We start from the raw sequence: 15170 nt of genomic DNA on the forward strand, positions 1-15170 counted from the left end.
GTCTGCAGAGGAATTGTACTTCTGTTTCAGAGGCGCTCACAGGTAGTCAATCCACCAGCCAGGGCATTTGGGGCCATCCAGGGGCACTTCATGGCTACAGAGACACAAAGTTGTGTCGGTAGAGTCACACAGCTGCCACGTGTGACCAGCCAAACTCAGCCCTGCTCAGGGCTGTGCTGACATCTCAGGAGCAGCTCCTGACGTGGGCATTTCGGGCTGTAAACCCACGGCCCAGCACATCACAGATAATCACAGACTATGCTGAGTTTGGAAGGGACCCACAAAGATCATCAGGTCCGACTCCAGGCCCTGCACAGGACCATCCCCAAGAGTCAAGGTTGACTCTCTCCATCCTCACTCCCCACAAAAAAAAAAAAAGAGAATGGAGTGGGGAAATCCAAGTCTTCTATCCACCAGCAAAGTAAGGAGGAGAGCACAATTTCTGCAAAAGGCAAAGTGCTGGTGAGATTTAGAACCCTAGCAGATCTCATCTGAATTTCTTATGTTTCTACTTGATTTTAAGACTCTCACTCAGTTCAGTGAGACCTCAACTTCAAAACATGTATTTTTCCACATCTGGGCTGCTGGCTTGCTCCACTGCTCCAAATCCGATGGAAAGCTGTTCATTCTCATGCTGGAAGTGAGGTGCTGCATATTCAGGAGTTGTACCAGTATTAGCACACATTTCTAGAACTCGTAATTTTGAAGTACAGAAAGATCAAGCCAACCTCCGGTGCCCTCTGCTCACAGCTCTCCAGGTATGCATGTGCATACAAACGAGCACTTCTACTCAGTTTATCAGGCTGAACTAACTCACAGGGACATCGTGAGCTCCATCTTGTGACTGCTCTGGTGTACAGCAAAGTTCCTCCTGCACAGGAGACTCCTCACCGTGGGCAAAGAACCAAGAGCAACCACAGAAGCATAGAGAGGTTTGTGTTGGGAGGGGTCTTCAAGATCATTCAGTTCCAAATCCCTGCTATAGGCAGGGACATCTTTTACCAGACCAGGTTACTCACAACTCCATCTAATCTGATCTTGGACACTTACAGAGATGGGGCATCCACAGCTTCTCTGGGCAACCAGTGGCAGGGCCTCACCATGCTCACAGTAAAGAATTTCTTCCCAATACATTATCTAAACCCACCCTCATTCAGTTTAAAGCCATTTGGGGCTGTCCTTACAGCACAGTCTGAACACTTCCCTCGATCCTTTAAGTCATGAGTAACAAGAAGAGATCATTAATCACCAAGCACAGATTTTTTTTTTCTGTTTTCATCTCCTTTTGATGTACAGATGATGCAAACAACAAGTGTTAACAAGTGCTGATTTTTGCAGAACGGAGAAGGGAGTATGGGATTTCCCTATAACTCCCAGGATAACTGTCCTCCAAACTGCTACAGGGGGAAGAGCAAAGATAAGAGTGTGCTACAGACCAGCTGAAATCAAAAGGGACAGCACAGCCTAATGAGCCTGCTAGGCTGATACAGCATGATGTGGTTGATCACCATAGCTGGCTGATTGTATAAGAAGATTTACCATGTCTGGAAACTATGGCCGGGGTTTTAATATTTTCTTTTTGCTGTGTTGACAGGGACCACTGATTTTTGGCTAGGGACGTAGCAAAGAGTGAAATGGTTTCCCCAAAATCACACAGAAAAAGTAACGAAGCTAGGGAGAGAACTAGGCTTCTTCTTGAGCTCTTTTGCTCTGTCACAAGCCATGCATGCAGTCAGCATTTGCACTTGCAGTTAAAATAAAAAATGCATGGCATGAATTATATTGATCGCTAATAAGTCAGGGGGTTTTGTTCTGCTCTCATTTGTGACAGGCAGATGAAAGAGTGTTGAAGAGTCACAGCGCTGGGAAATATAAGCACATTGCAAAGCAATGCCTATAGATTAAAACCTGGATGTCAGACATCCATTTCCAGGTGAGGCCTTTGCCACAAGCCCCAGACCTGCTCCTGCAGTCCACCACCCAAAATTACCTGTCCTATGGGAAGCCCCTGCCCCCTCCTACACCCAAATGAAGACTCAGTTGAAAAAGCTTTAAACAGAGAAGGAAAAAAAAAAATAAAAATACTCACTGAATTTGGGGAAATGCTTCCTGGTTGCAGCCCCATGCAGGCCAAGGTTTTTGCAAGCTCTGCTGAGTTCACCCCACAGTTTGGAGCAACGTTTGCTTGGCATCGGATGTGGACATTCATTTTACAGACTGATGGGAGCAATGGAAAGCAAAAGAAAAGGAACAATTAAAATAACTTGGGAGGGTTTTTTGCTGAGAAGCAATTTAGTAATTCTGCTTCAGGAAATACACCCATCTGGATCTACTCTGTATCTTTAAACTAGAGAGATTTTTGCCACTGATCTAACTGGAAGCAAAATTAGGACTCTTGTAAGAGAATAAACTCCTGAAAACCACAAACAGACCCCAAACTCTCCAAGAAGGATGCCATTATTGCCTAAAGCTTTTCATAAGCACGTATTTTTGAGGTGCATCACTACCATTGCAGCTATGTCTGTAAGTACAATTAGTACTTATAATGCCACAGAATTCGCAACAAACGGCCCCTGCGTTTTCCTGTATCTAATTTTAAAGACAGCGTTCAGTGGGAAACAAAAATCATTCTCGCTCTAACTCATGGGCACACACACACCCTCTTGTGGGAGATGAAGGCAAGGATTTTACAGTCCGGATCACTGAAACAAAAACTTAACACCAGAACATGCTTAGTCATCAATTAACAGGCAGGGTAGTCAGCCTAAAGCAATGACCTTTTTTTCCCCTTGGAGGCCTTTTCACTGCCTTATCTCATTTTCCTCAGCTGAGGAAAAACCTTCAGGTAAAGGGAAAATACGAATGCAGGAAGCAGAAAACTTTTAATAATGCAAGTTAAACAAAGCTGTGCTGAGAGTGCAAAGTAGAGTCCTTCTGGCAGCCAGAGATTAAAAAGGAGATTAGCCCTTTTTTTTTAACCCTTACAAAGATAAATATTCATCGCTCAGCTTTCTCCTGAAGGTTGCACAAATCAAGCCCACACAGTGCACCAAGAGCCTAAAAAAAATGTATTTTTTGAGAAGGCAACAGTGAGAAGCTGCTCACTTTTACACTGTAGACCCTGTCGCATGATCCCCCAGAGCAAGGAGCCGCAGTGGTCACAGAATGTCGGGACCTTGTAGTTGTGAATGCTGAATTTATGAGGAATGTTGATCCCAAACCTCTGTTCAGTCACCTGAGGCACCAAAAGGAAAGCATGGGTTTAAAATTCGAACACATATTTATAAGCTGGTGTTCATTTACGTACAGGCATTTAAGTGCAAATCTAAGAAAATAATTCCAAGTCAGCAGATGTCCCAATCCATCACCCCACTGAGGTTTAGGGCAAGTGAGTACTGAATTAACAGCCTCACCTGCTGTGTGACAGCCCTGCTTCCCTTGCTGGCCAGGCCAGACTACCAGGCAAGGCAGATTTTAAAATACGGGCTCCCTAGCCACTTTTAAATTCCTAAAGAAAAGTTAAAATTAGATTACATCAAAACAAACCACTCCCACTGCAGTGTGAGCTACAGCATTTGAATCACACAGTTTTGAAATTATTGACTTGCATATTACGTGCAAAGACATGAAACTTTAGGTCGAACTGTTGATTTTATTAATTTCAATATAGAACTACTTTCACAGCTCCTCCTAAAATTCTCATTCCTCTTCTCACCCTCCTCATAATTAACAGCCTTTCAGGCACACATTTCACTTTATCACTTGCACTCATCCCCTTTTTAACCCTGTTCTTTTCCAACTGTAAACCATTCAGATCTCAAGGACATCTTTAAAAAAAATGTTTCAATGGCTGAAGAAACCAGTCCCCATTTAGCATATTCATCCCTTTTGACTTTTTTTCTCAACATGCAGATCCTGGAAAGCTGAGGTGGAACCCACAGGTCTACTAAAGTCAGGGGTGTGACTGGAACAAATAGTTTAAGGTGAGTGGTGCCTCCTTACTTTTGGCTTCTTTTAAAGTAGTTTGAATGTGTTATAAAACCTTCATAATCCCGAGAAAGGGGCGAGGACATTCACTATTTAAATTGCACTTTACCCTTAGGCTTCTTAACTCATTTTCATCTGGCTTGTCAAGGGGTCATTTTAAGGAGTTCACCTCAGCAGTTTGGAGGCAAGAAATAACAAACAAAGGCAGTTGCATGGCACAAAACACAGAGCTGCCTTGAGAATGAAGAGATTTGATTTGATTTTTCCTCAAACAGTTACTGAACCATTTCCAGATCCAGAAATGAGACATGTAATGCACAGGGCAGCGTTAGGTGGAGATGTTACTCCTATCAAACACAGCCAAAACCAGCAAAAAGGAAAACCTTCAGAAACACAAGTTATGCAAGGTTCTTTATTACAATGTATTTCACAGAGCAAAGGCGTGAAGCAACGACTAAATGAGCCCTTCAGGCAATCAGAAAACCAAAAAAGAGGCAAAACAAAGACCAGTGGTTGGCCAGAGAAATCCACATTAAGAACTGGACACCAAATTTTGATTGCACCACAGTCAATCATGCAAGAAAATTACCACAGAAACCAGTGGATTTACTACTTGTTGATGTCTTCCAGTGAAGATATCCTGACTTCTTAAACCTGTGTTAATCCAAAAAGTTAATGGCATCGACAGAAAAACAACTGGATGATGTTAAGTAAGTCCCTGTCACTCTTTCCCACTTTTAAACCCCCCCAAAAAAGAAAATGTAAAGTAAATTCTCTTACAGGACAACCCCAGCAACCCAGACAAAGCTTGATCACCCAAAATAACCAACATGACTTTACCTTGAGATCATTCTTGTTAGCATTGTTTTGGCACGTGCAAGCTGTGACAATGAGGTGATGGCAGCGCTTGTGTACAACACAGGTGCACACTAGGAAATAAAAGAGGCATGTTGAAAAGAGCCCTTGGAAGACTCAGAACACATCAATCCACCAGCTGGGTTCCTTAAGGCTCAGCTGCATCATCAGCACACAGTAAACATGTGAAAAATAATTGGCGACTTGGAATTTACAACAGATCTGGAGATGAATTTTCAACCTACTGCAACAAAAATTCTGCACTGGATCATTCACACAGCCCAGAAAACAGCTGCCTATATCAAATGCGGGTGATGGACACAGAAACTACAGTGCAGCTTCTCAAACTACTTTAAAAAATGCTGTTGAAATAATTATCCAGTGAAGATTGTTTCACACAGCAATATCCATTTTGTTTACATGCAGCTTCCTTTCACAGGACACCAGTGCCCTATTATACTGCCCAGGAACAGGCTGCGTTAGGCTATACTGAATGACCATGAAGCAGGCAGTTCTGGGAAAAAGGGAAAGGGAAAATAAAGGGAAAGGTAGAACAATAATTATATGCAAACAAGCACCACATATATCTCCACAGCCAGACAGCCAAACCATGCATTCAGGCAGAAGTGCTGTGCCAGTCCACAAAGTCACAAACTCCCAAATTCTACTCTGTTAAAGTACCCAGGGAGAGAAAGGAGGGTGGCCATTCCAGCAGGGTACTTTGTGTCCCAATACCAGCTGAGCATTTGTCCTGAAGGAACCCTGGGTGCCTCATGCCTAGCTGAGTGTTGCATGTAGCCAGCAACTGAGTGGAACTGCACAGGATGAAAAAGCAACTGGACACGCAGGTGTTTGCAGGAATGGAGGTGGCTGCTCCTGCAGCCAGCCAAATCTGACTCAAAAGCACAGGTCTGGCTGCCTGGGGAGGAAGAGGAGCGGTGACTCCAGCTGCAGGATGTCCCAGCAGCATGGGAGAGCGCTCCCAAAGCAGCACATCCCACACACACACCACGCAGGGGCAGAGCACCTTACCTTGGCACTGGTATCCCTGCTTCCCAAACACGCCCCTGGCCAAGAGAAAACACGGACACGATTTAATGGCAGAAACACGGTCCTCTTGCAGATTGTTTACAGAAGGCAGGGCCAAAATGCAGGAGGATCCCAAATTATCAGATCCCATGGCAGAGCTGCCCAGCAGCAGTGGTGCAATCCAGCACGGGTGTGAGAGCACAGGAAAGCACTGCACAGGCACGGCTCATGGGGCAGGCAGTCAACACGCCTGTATTCCCCATATTCCCCCTCATTCTCATTTCTCAAATACCTCACTTCATTACAACACACAGCACACATATTAGACTGATCCCAGCAGCCCACACCCTGTTATTATCTCTCCCACTCCATGTTCTTTTGAGACATATCTACGTTTTTCTCCTTGCTCCGCCTACTCCTCCACGTGCATCACCTCACACCTCTCTGATGGCTTTTCTGTTCTCAGGAATTCTCTCTAAACTTTCAAGCAACTGTTTTGTTTTTGGTTTTTTTTCCTCAGTGTAATCTCAACGGTCCACTCCAGTGAGTGGGGTCTTTCTTCAGGTTGCATCATTACTTTTTTTCCCTTGAAAGAACATCTGTGGTTACAAGGGAGGGACACTGCCACATCCCCACACCAACCCAGTTTCCTTCCAGCATCCAAGATGCACATCACCTCTGGCCTCTCTGCAGCAGACTCCAAGTTTGCAGCATAAAAGGTACCCTGCCAAGCCTGATGGCCAAGGGGCATCACATCGGAGGCCCTGGGAAAAGTCCTAAGTGACACCCAGGACTGGGGGTGGCGTGTCCCCAGAACACAAAGCACTGGGGAGCTCTGTGCCGGGGTGTTTGAGCTGTTCTCACCAGATGAACTCCCTGCAGTGAGAGCAGTAGGTGGGCTGTCGCAGGTAGGTGGCCATGAACTTGTGCCCGTTCACCTGGTGCACCCGCCTTCGCATCGCCCGCTGCCGCTTCCGAGTGAGGTTCTTAAAGATCCTGTCCCTCTGCAGAGTCCCTGTGCAGGGAGGAGGAGGAGAAAAAAGGACAGCAAAACATTAAGATCATCACACACAGTTATTGCCTCTGGTTTGGCTACAGCATTCAGTTTGGGCCCTCAACCTAAGGAGGATGTGGACCTGCTGAAGCAAGCCCAGACATGGCCATGGAGATGATGCCAGGGCTGGAGCCCCTCTGCTGTGGAGACAGGATGGAAGAGCTGGGACTCGTTGGAACCCTGGAGCCTGAGAATTTCAGGCTTTCTGCGCTAAAAGGCACTGACCCTCAAGCAAGCACTACATTCGACCTGAGGCTGTGGAACAGGCTTCCGAGATTAAGTGATAGCACTGGGGTTGTGGGTGTGTAATTTGAATAGCATTGTGTGATCTCACAGGGTGAAAAACTTAGGATTTGAGGTTTTAGTATACAGTAATATACATAGGGCAATATGGAGGATTTAAGACATTGTCTAAGTCCTTCTTCACCTTCTTCTTCGTGGTTTTGGGTGTTTTTTTCTTATTGGGTGAAAAAGGTCCGTGCTGCAGACCTTGGGTGGTCATTATTGGGTTAAAAGTACAAATAATACAGGTGTAATCTTGTTACTGGATAGTTTATGCTTAAGAAGACCTTGGAAAGAGTTAGAGGAATCCATTTTCTACCTTGTTAGTTAGAGCTCATGACTCTTGGGACTGTACTATAGACAAGAATTAATAAACACCAAGTCTGAACATGAAAACTGCATCTCCTGTGTATTAATCCTGGCTCTAATGAGAGGAAATTAAACCAACAGGGACTGTTCAGCCTGGAGAAGAGATGGCTCTAGAGAGACCCTAGAGCCCCTTCCAGTGCCTGAACAGTGCTACAAGAGAACTGGAGAGGGACTTTTGACAAGGGCACAGAGTGACAGGACAAGGGGAAATGGCTTCACACTGAAAGACAGTAGGTTTAGAGTGGATGTTTTGAAGAAATTAATGACCGTGTGAGGTCCTGGCAGAGGCTGCCCAGAGAAGCCGTGGCTGCCTCATCCCTGGCAGTGTTCCAGGCCAGGTGGGATGGGGTTTGGAGAAACCTGGTCTGGTGGAAGGTGTCCTGGCCCATGGCAGGAGGTTGGAATTGGATGGTCTTTAACGTCCCTTTCAATACAAACCATTCTATGATAAAATCCTTTCAAAAGCCACAATTACATCCCTGGTTTAGAAGTCAGGGGACTGTGGTGTAGAACAGTGGCATCTGGGACAGGTACAGAACTTAACTGCAATTAAGTTAGCTCAAAATTATATTTTTTTATCTAGAAATATCTGCCTTTTACTACCTTTCCCTCACACCTCTCACATGCTGAGACATGCCACTAAGCTATTAATTCACAAGCTGTAAATAGACCAGAAGCTCAAGGCTAATGAGTTGTTATAACTCACAGCTTTTAGGGCAGTAACTCCTAAAACACACCTACACACAACCAACTGACCACCACCAAACTTACTGAGTGAAAGCAGTGCCTTTCTTTGAGAACAGTGTTCATCCACCTTTGGTATTCTTATCCTACATTTCTTCATCACTATTTGCAGCATTTTTACATACTTCCAATACTTCCTGTGTAGGTTAAAAAAACACAGGCTACTTTTTCAATGATGGCTAGTTGTTTGATAAGTGCCACGCTCAGCTTTTTTTAAAGGGTTCGTTTTCCAAAGGTTAGGTAATATCTGATAGTTCTGGAAAGCAGGGATCCAGGAACTGCTGGCGTTCAAATCTGAACTGTCCCAAAAATATAATTTAATTTTAGAACAGAGTAAACTATTTTAGTTGAAAGGGACCTACAATAATCATCTAGTCCAACTGTCTGACCACGTCAGAATGGACCAAAAGTTAATGTATTTTAAGAGCATTGTTCAAATGCTTCTTAAATACGACAGGCTGTGGGAACTGACCACCTGTCTAGGAAGCCTTTTCCCATGTCTGAACGACCTCTCATTAAAGAAATGCATCCTAATGCCCAGTCCAAACTCCTCTGACGCAATCTAATATCACAATTTAATTATCTATCAATATAATTTAATCTTTTTACTGAGTTTAGTTCAGCCACATAATTTCCTAGCTAAGATCAATTTACACAAAACAAGTGCCTCTCAAAAGGCATGAACTGAGCTCTAGATCAAGAGAACTATTCCCATTTAGGCAGCAGCTGTCCGAACTGTGTATCCGACAGGCAGGTGGTCTCTGGGATTCTCACACAGACCTGGTCTGGCTCAGTTGAGCTTCCCAGATCAAAGCCTCATCTGGGGCACACTTGCCTCAGAAGAAAGAAATGAAACTTTCAGTTTTCAAGTCAGTTAATTTGCAGAGTAAAGGCCTGGAAAACAAGGGCATTTTGGGCCGGGGGAACAACACACCCGAGTCTGCCAGAGGTGACTGTGCAACAGCGTTCTGTGTTCAGGACTCTTGTTCTGAGCATGGACTGGATGCAAGACCAAAGCCAGCTCCTGCCTAACCTTCTGCATGGACATAATTCCACAGGAAGTGATGGGTCTGCAAACCCAGAGCAGAGGATCGGCAGCAGGACCTAACACAGCTGTCACCCTCCCACTTGTCTTCCCACTAAAAGGGGGCAGAGCAATTCCCTGCTTTCAACTGGCTTTGTTGATTAACCGCTTTGGGGATGGGGGAGGTGGAAATAGAGGAAAAGCTGTCAACTTGATCAAGGCCTGAAATGTAGGAATCCCACATCACAGGCACATTTCCCAGTCCTCTTTGTAGGAGTCGAGATAAGGGAAACCATCCTGTCAGTACTGAGCCCAGCCACTTCAAGGGGCCGTGAGCCACAGGATGCATTCCTCTCGGTACTCTTGATACAGGTTTAGAAGCAAAGCCAGCCATAAAGCTCAAGGTTTTTTTGCTGAGTTCTCCCAGCCATTTGTGCATGTGTCCCTTCCACAGGCACTGATGGAAACCTCCAACCCGATGGCATCAGTGAGACACAGAGCATGGCTCGACTTTAGGACAGCTTGCATTTATTTTTTTAAATGGAAGTGTATGCTATAAATTAGGATTTTCACATTCAAAGACACCAAGAAAAAGGATGTGGTGAGGCTGATCCAAGTATTTAACAGAAATCTGCCTTCTTCAGTGCAGAGCTCCAAGCAGCTGGCACAGAAGAGCCTGCCTTTGCAGGGAAGTGCCTAAACACGTGTTTAATTCCCACTGAGGTCAACAGGACTCGGGACCACAGGAATTGCCAGGCTGAATTAGAGTACTGGTCCATCTAGTTCAGCATCCTGCCTCTGTCAGTGGGCAACCAGAAACACATGACAGCAAGACGGAGGAACTCTGCAGCTGGGAGATAATTCGCCTTTCCCACGCACGAGATGTCATTTTGATCTCCAGAAGTGAGATCTGATTTGTGGGGGCTTAGTGTTCCTTTCAGATGTTCAACCATCATTGCACAAGTTCAGATGCCTTGCTATCTACCGTAGGAAACAAGCCTGAGAAGAACCTCAAGAGGTCAACCAAAAGGCTCTCTAAAAGGAAGATCAAGAGACAGTCGCTTTGCCGAGCCTGAGCCTCCTGCAACTTCATGTGAGAATAAAAAAAAGAATAAATTCCTTACAGTATTACAGACTGTACCCAATGTTGAATTCAAGAGAATATGACTTTGATCTAGGTTTAGGCAAACAGGTATGTGCTTTTCCTGGATCAGGGCCGAACCCCTCAACCGGCAAAATGTCCTGTATTGGTGTTCAGCATGTAGAGGAGAGCATCTGAGGCACGGAAAGGGAAGCACAGGGCTTGAGTGGGTGGTGAGCACCTAAGTAAATCACCTAAAGAAGCAATCCAGTTACCAGCCTGCTCCATGCCAGCTACTCCATTAGAAGCCCAACAGCTGATGCCCTTTAAGCCCCCATTTAGCAGAGTTTAAAAGACAATGTTCCTAATTTAGCTCCTGCAGCTTCTGGTTTTGTTAAGGTTCTGTCAAGGACCAGCACTGGGTAATCACCTCCCTGGTGCTCTCCCATGCAGGGCAGACCACACATGGCAAGAGGAAACCAATCCTTGGCACCAGGAATAGGGGACACTTGATGACGGCCTGCAAAGCCACACATGGGACAGTGCTGTGCATCCCTGTGGTTTTCCCAGCTTCACACAGACTGCAATTTTGAAACAGTTCATAAAACCCCCCAAAATTACAGGCACTTGCTTTTTCCCTGGGCAACAGAGGGAGTCTCCATGCTGCCTGCACTGGTGGATCACATCCAGAGCCAGCCTGAAGCCTCCCCTACTTGGCTTCCAACCCCCATTCTCCAGACACCAAAATCTCACAGCACAACAGTTCCATCTTGCAGACCTGCTTGTCATTAATGTACACACCACAAGCTGGGTTTTTTCTTTACTAAAAACTAAAACACTCCTCAAATTTCACACTTTCTTCCACTACTTGGCTGTCAGACCCTGCTAGTGTTCTGCTGATACTGCACATCTTTCAGGTGATCCTCACCCATGCTTATGTTCACCTCAATTTACAATATAACAAATCTGAGTGTTACTAAGCAGGCTTCAGGAAGGCCCGGATTAACTTTCCTCATGCCATCAACTCTTTTGGGCACTATCCTTCCCATTTCCTGCTGCTGGCTTAAAAAGGAGAGGGAGAGCCCAGCACAACCTCAGCCATACCTTGAGTCCAGGTGTAGCTGCAGGAGACCATCCATCACACAATTTAATGGATCTACATAGACAACCACATGCCACAGAAAAAATCCCTCTGTCTCAGGGCTTGGGTGCTCATGCATCCCACACACCACACCATGGAGCTGGCAAGTTCAGCCCTCCAACAAGCTGCAAGTGATTTTGAAATGGTGAAACATATGGCTACCAAAACCTCCTTCCTCCCAACCACCAGGGCAGCAGTTCCTCAGCTCACACCCATCACATCTGTTCAACAGGTCCCAGTGCCACTGGGTGAGAGGCTGTGGGCAGAAATCATCCATCAACACAGCACTGAAGCCTGCTAATGGAAAGGTTGAGAGAATTGGGATTGCTCCGCCTGGAGAAGAGGAGGCTCTGGGGTGACCTTACTGCAGCTTTGCAGTACCCAAAGGGAGCCTACCAGAAATCTGAAGCGGGACTGTTTGCAACGGTATGCAGTGACAGGACAAGGGGGAGCAGATCCAAACTGAAAGAGAATAGATTTAGATGATTTATTAGGAAGACATTCTTCCCTCTGAGGGTAGTGAGGCCCTGGCACAGGCTGCCCAGGAAAGCTGTGGCTGCCCCATCCCTGGCAGTGTTCCAGCCACATTGGAGGGGGTTTGCAGCAACAATGGTGTCACTGCCCATAGCAAGGAGCTGGAATGAGGTGATCATTAAGGTTCCTTCCAACTCAAACCAATCTGTGACTCTGTGACAGCATGGCCGACGCAGCAGCCCCTCATGCCTCTCATCTTTGGTGTCGGAGGATATAAAGCCATCAGAGACATTTTCCCAGCTCATGTTTTGCATTCTGGCCAGTTTCCTACAGGATACATATTTTCCTTCTGGACATAGACAGAGGTTTACAAAACAAAGCCATTCTAGACTGTTAGAGAGACCCAGACTTTTAAAAGCCTCTAATCTCTCATAAAGCAACAACCACCATGAATGGTTCAAATGTCCAAATACTGCTTTAAGAGAAGACAACTGCTCAGTGAAGGGAGCTTCCACATCCGTGATTAAACTCGGACATCTGTAATTATGGGGTATTTGCTGTGCCTGCTTATGTGCAAAACTTAACTACAAAGTCCAACACTAAAAAGCCTCTTCCCCTTTCCTCCGCTGCACTCACACTGAACACATGTTTATGGCAGTGGAAATTATACATGCAGCGGGAGAGGAGAATAAATAACCCACCAAGTCATCTGAGGACACGTGCAAGCACCAGCACATCCTCACCCACTCAGCAGCCTCTATCCCCACCACACCTGCCTCCTGAGCTTTCCTTATCCTGCTCTTCCTGGGCAAACATCCCTCCTTTCCCCCCTGCCTCAGTTTATATTCCAGGGGGTTATGTCAGGAAAATCCTTACAAGTGGTGGCATAACTACAGCAGGAAAACAAGAGGAAGAGCTGCAGGATGAAGTGGTGTGTTTGCAACTATTTGACTCGAGTAGTTAAAGCTCATCAGGTCTCATCTATTGGAAATCAATCTCACTGTGGTGCTGTCAACCACTGCTGTAACACCAGCACAGCAAAGGTCACCCAGGTACCTCCTCACACATGACAGCTCCTAGTGTTACACTCCCATATGCACCAGTGGCATTTTAATTTGAAAGAAATAAAGATATTCCAAAAAAGCAACGTAAAAAACCTTAAATCAATAGCATCAATAGGTAAAAACCTAATTAAGCCTTTTTTATCAGGAGCGGGAGCAGGATACACATCATCCTCCCCAAGGTGCGCTACAAGCAAGCTCCCCGTGAATTGAGACACTGCCACTGACCTCACTGGATTGTAAAAAGCAACATAGTGGATCAAGAGACCACTCACCTCTTGCAAGCACAGCAGCACTGAACAAGAATCTCAGATCATGCTAAATGTTCATCTAGCCCGTGCCCCAACAGTGAGTAGTAGTGGGTGTTTCAGGAAAAGAATACATAAATCAGATCAAGTCAATTAATTCACCCCCCCACGCCCTCCAGCCATCAGTATGTAGGTGTTCTCTCAATATTTACCTAAGAGTGGGCTCCTCACATCTACTGAACATAAACTGAGGCTAAACCAAGATGTTTATTTCTCTATCTGGAAAACACGCAAGTTATGACAAAAATCCCTTACTAAGGTTTTGCATTTTTAAGCAGGAGTTTTATCACCGTAACCCTGTGGATGGTCAAAATCATGGGAAGCCTTGCTAATTAAATGTTATAAACACAAATACACCATTGAAAAAGCTGACAGCCTCACCCTGAAAAGGGAGAAGGATTTAAACATCTTATTCTGCTTCCCTAACATCAGTACTGCAGAGTGACAGCCTAGTCTTTTTTTATTACAAAGCTTTTCTTCAGTTCCCCTCAGAAGTTAAGCTGGATGCACAAATCAGCCAGGTGGAAAACAACCACCTCCACAAGGATCATGTTTACCACTTGGGGTTTCTCTCCCAGCAGAAGTTGATCCTTCTGTTGCTTTTGCCAGTCTGTGCACGATCCGGTCTCTGCACTCTGGTTCCAGCCCCAGGAGAGGCAAAAGCAAACATGTGGCACATCAAACACAGGCTGGGACTTACGTCAGATCCAGATGCCGTTTTTGCTCTCTGAAGCTGGATAAAGTTTTGTGTGAAGATCAGAGAAAGAGCCAGCTAGGGCTGGCACCACTGTGCTGTCTTCCAGGATTTCACAGAAAAGCCATGTGAATGGGCAGCTCAACTTTTAAGATGCCAACCTGTCAATATTGTCTGAAAGAGTTAAAAAAATGTTTTCCCCACCCAGGAGTGTGAAGCAGCACTATCAGCAGTCTTGGAAATGCAAACATGTAATCATCCCTGCATCAAATCACACAGAACTGTGCACTGGAGGCAAGGCCAATGTTTCGTGTCCAAGTGCTGAAGTAGGGCAGATCCATCTTCCTTGTTTTCGTGCCAGATCTAGGTCATAAATTCATCTCAGCTCTCAGTGATTAACAGCATTTGAGGACTGAAGCTGAAGGATGATGTTTTAGTGTGGCAGCAGTGAGAACCTGATCAATGAGGTGCACACAACAATATTGGTGAGCACAACAGTGCTCTGCTATTGCTACAAAAGCCCAGCACAGGTTTATTTCTAGAATGACACAGTGATGCCAAAGCTCCGGTGGTACCAGTAGGTAAGACAGAAGAGCAACTTTTGGGGGGCTCAGTTTTCTTCAGCCTCTTGGAGGTGGCTGTAGCAGCGCCACAGAGAGCAGGACAGCTCTGCAGGGCTGGAGTGACCCGTGTGTGGCTGCTGGGAGCATCCTCATCTTCAGGAGGGGAGATGGCTGCAAAGCCAAGGGTACAGCCCAGTGCTGGGGCTGAGGGAGAAACAGCTGCCTTTTATCTGTTTGCATAACTTGTGTGAGAACATGAGAGAGCAGGAAGAAGGCAGCTTGAGAACCTCTAAAAGAAGTATTTTGCTGCCTCTTCAAGCCTCCTGACCAGTTATGAACACCACACAGGTTATTTGCATAGAGCTTTAATCCTAATTGCCACACAGGTTTTCAGTCATGCACAGTGCAGCTTTTTCACATTTGCTATTACATGATTTTTCTTGGAAAAGGTGGGGTTTTTTTTCCTAAGAAAACCTGGTTTTAGATGTTTGCTTGCAGATGTTG

The 15170-nt window shown here is 45.5% G+C and overlaps 1 protein-coding gene across 1 annotated transcript in view; it reads right to left on the reverse strand.

The window, feature by feature from the left end:
* PRKCH (protein kinase C eta) overlaps window positions 1–15170 on the reverse strand; it is a 114733-nt gene that overhangs the window by 61208 nt on the left and 38355 nt on the right. The window contains exons 3-7 of the mRNA XM_066189012.1: window positions 6736–6886; window positions 5875–5909; window positions 4828–4916; window positions 3106–3235; window positions 2090–2217 (exon numbers count right to left, since the gene is read on the reverse strand). Coding sequence (XP_066045109.1) covers window positions 2090–2217; window positions 3106–3235; window positions 4828–4916; window positions 5875–5909; window positions 6736–6886 — 533 coding nt within the window. The remainder of the gene's footprint in view (window positions 1–2089; window positions 2218–3105; window positions 3236–4827; window positions 4917–5874; window positions 5910–6735; window positions 6887–15170) is intronic.

The sequence above is a fragment of the Chamaea fasciata genome, unplaced genomic scaffold, assembly GCF_029207755.1.
Source record: "Chamaea fasciata isolate MVZ Bird 193981 ecotype frontalis unplaced genomic scaffold, bChaFas1.0.hap1 SCAF_7, whole genome shotgun sequence".
Taxonomy (NCBI): Eukaryota; Metazoa; Chordata; class Aves; order Passeriformes; family Sylviidae; genus Chamaea; species Chamaea fasciata.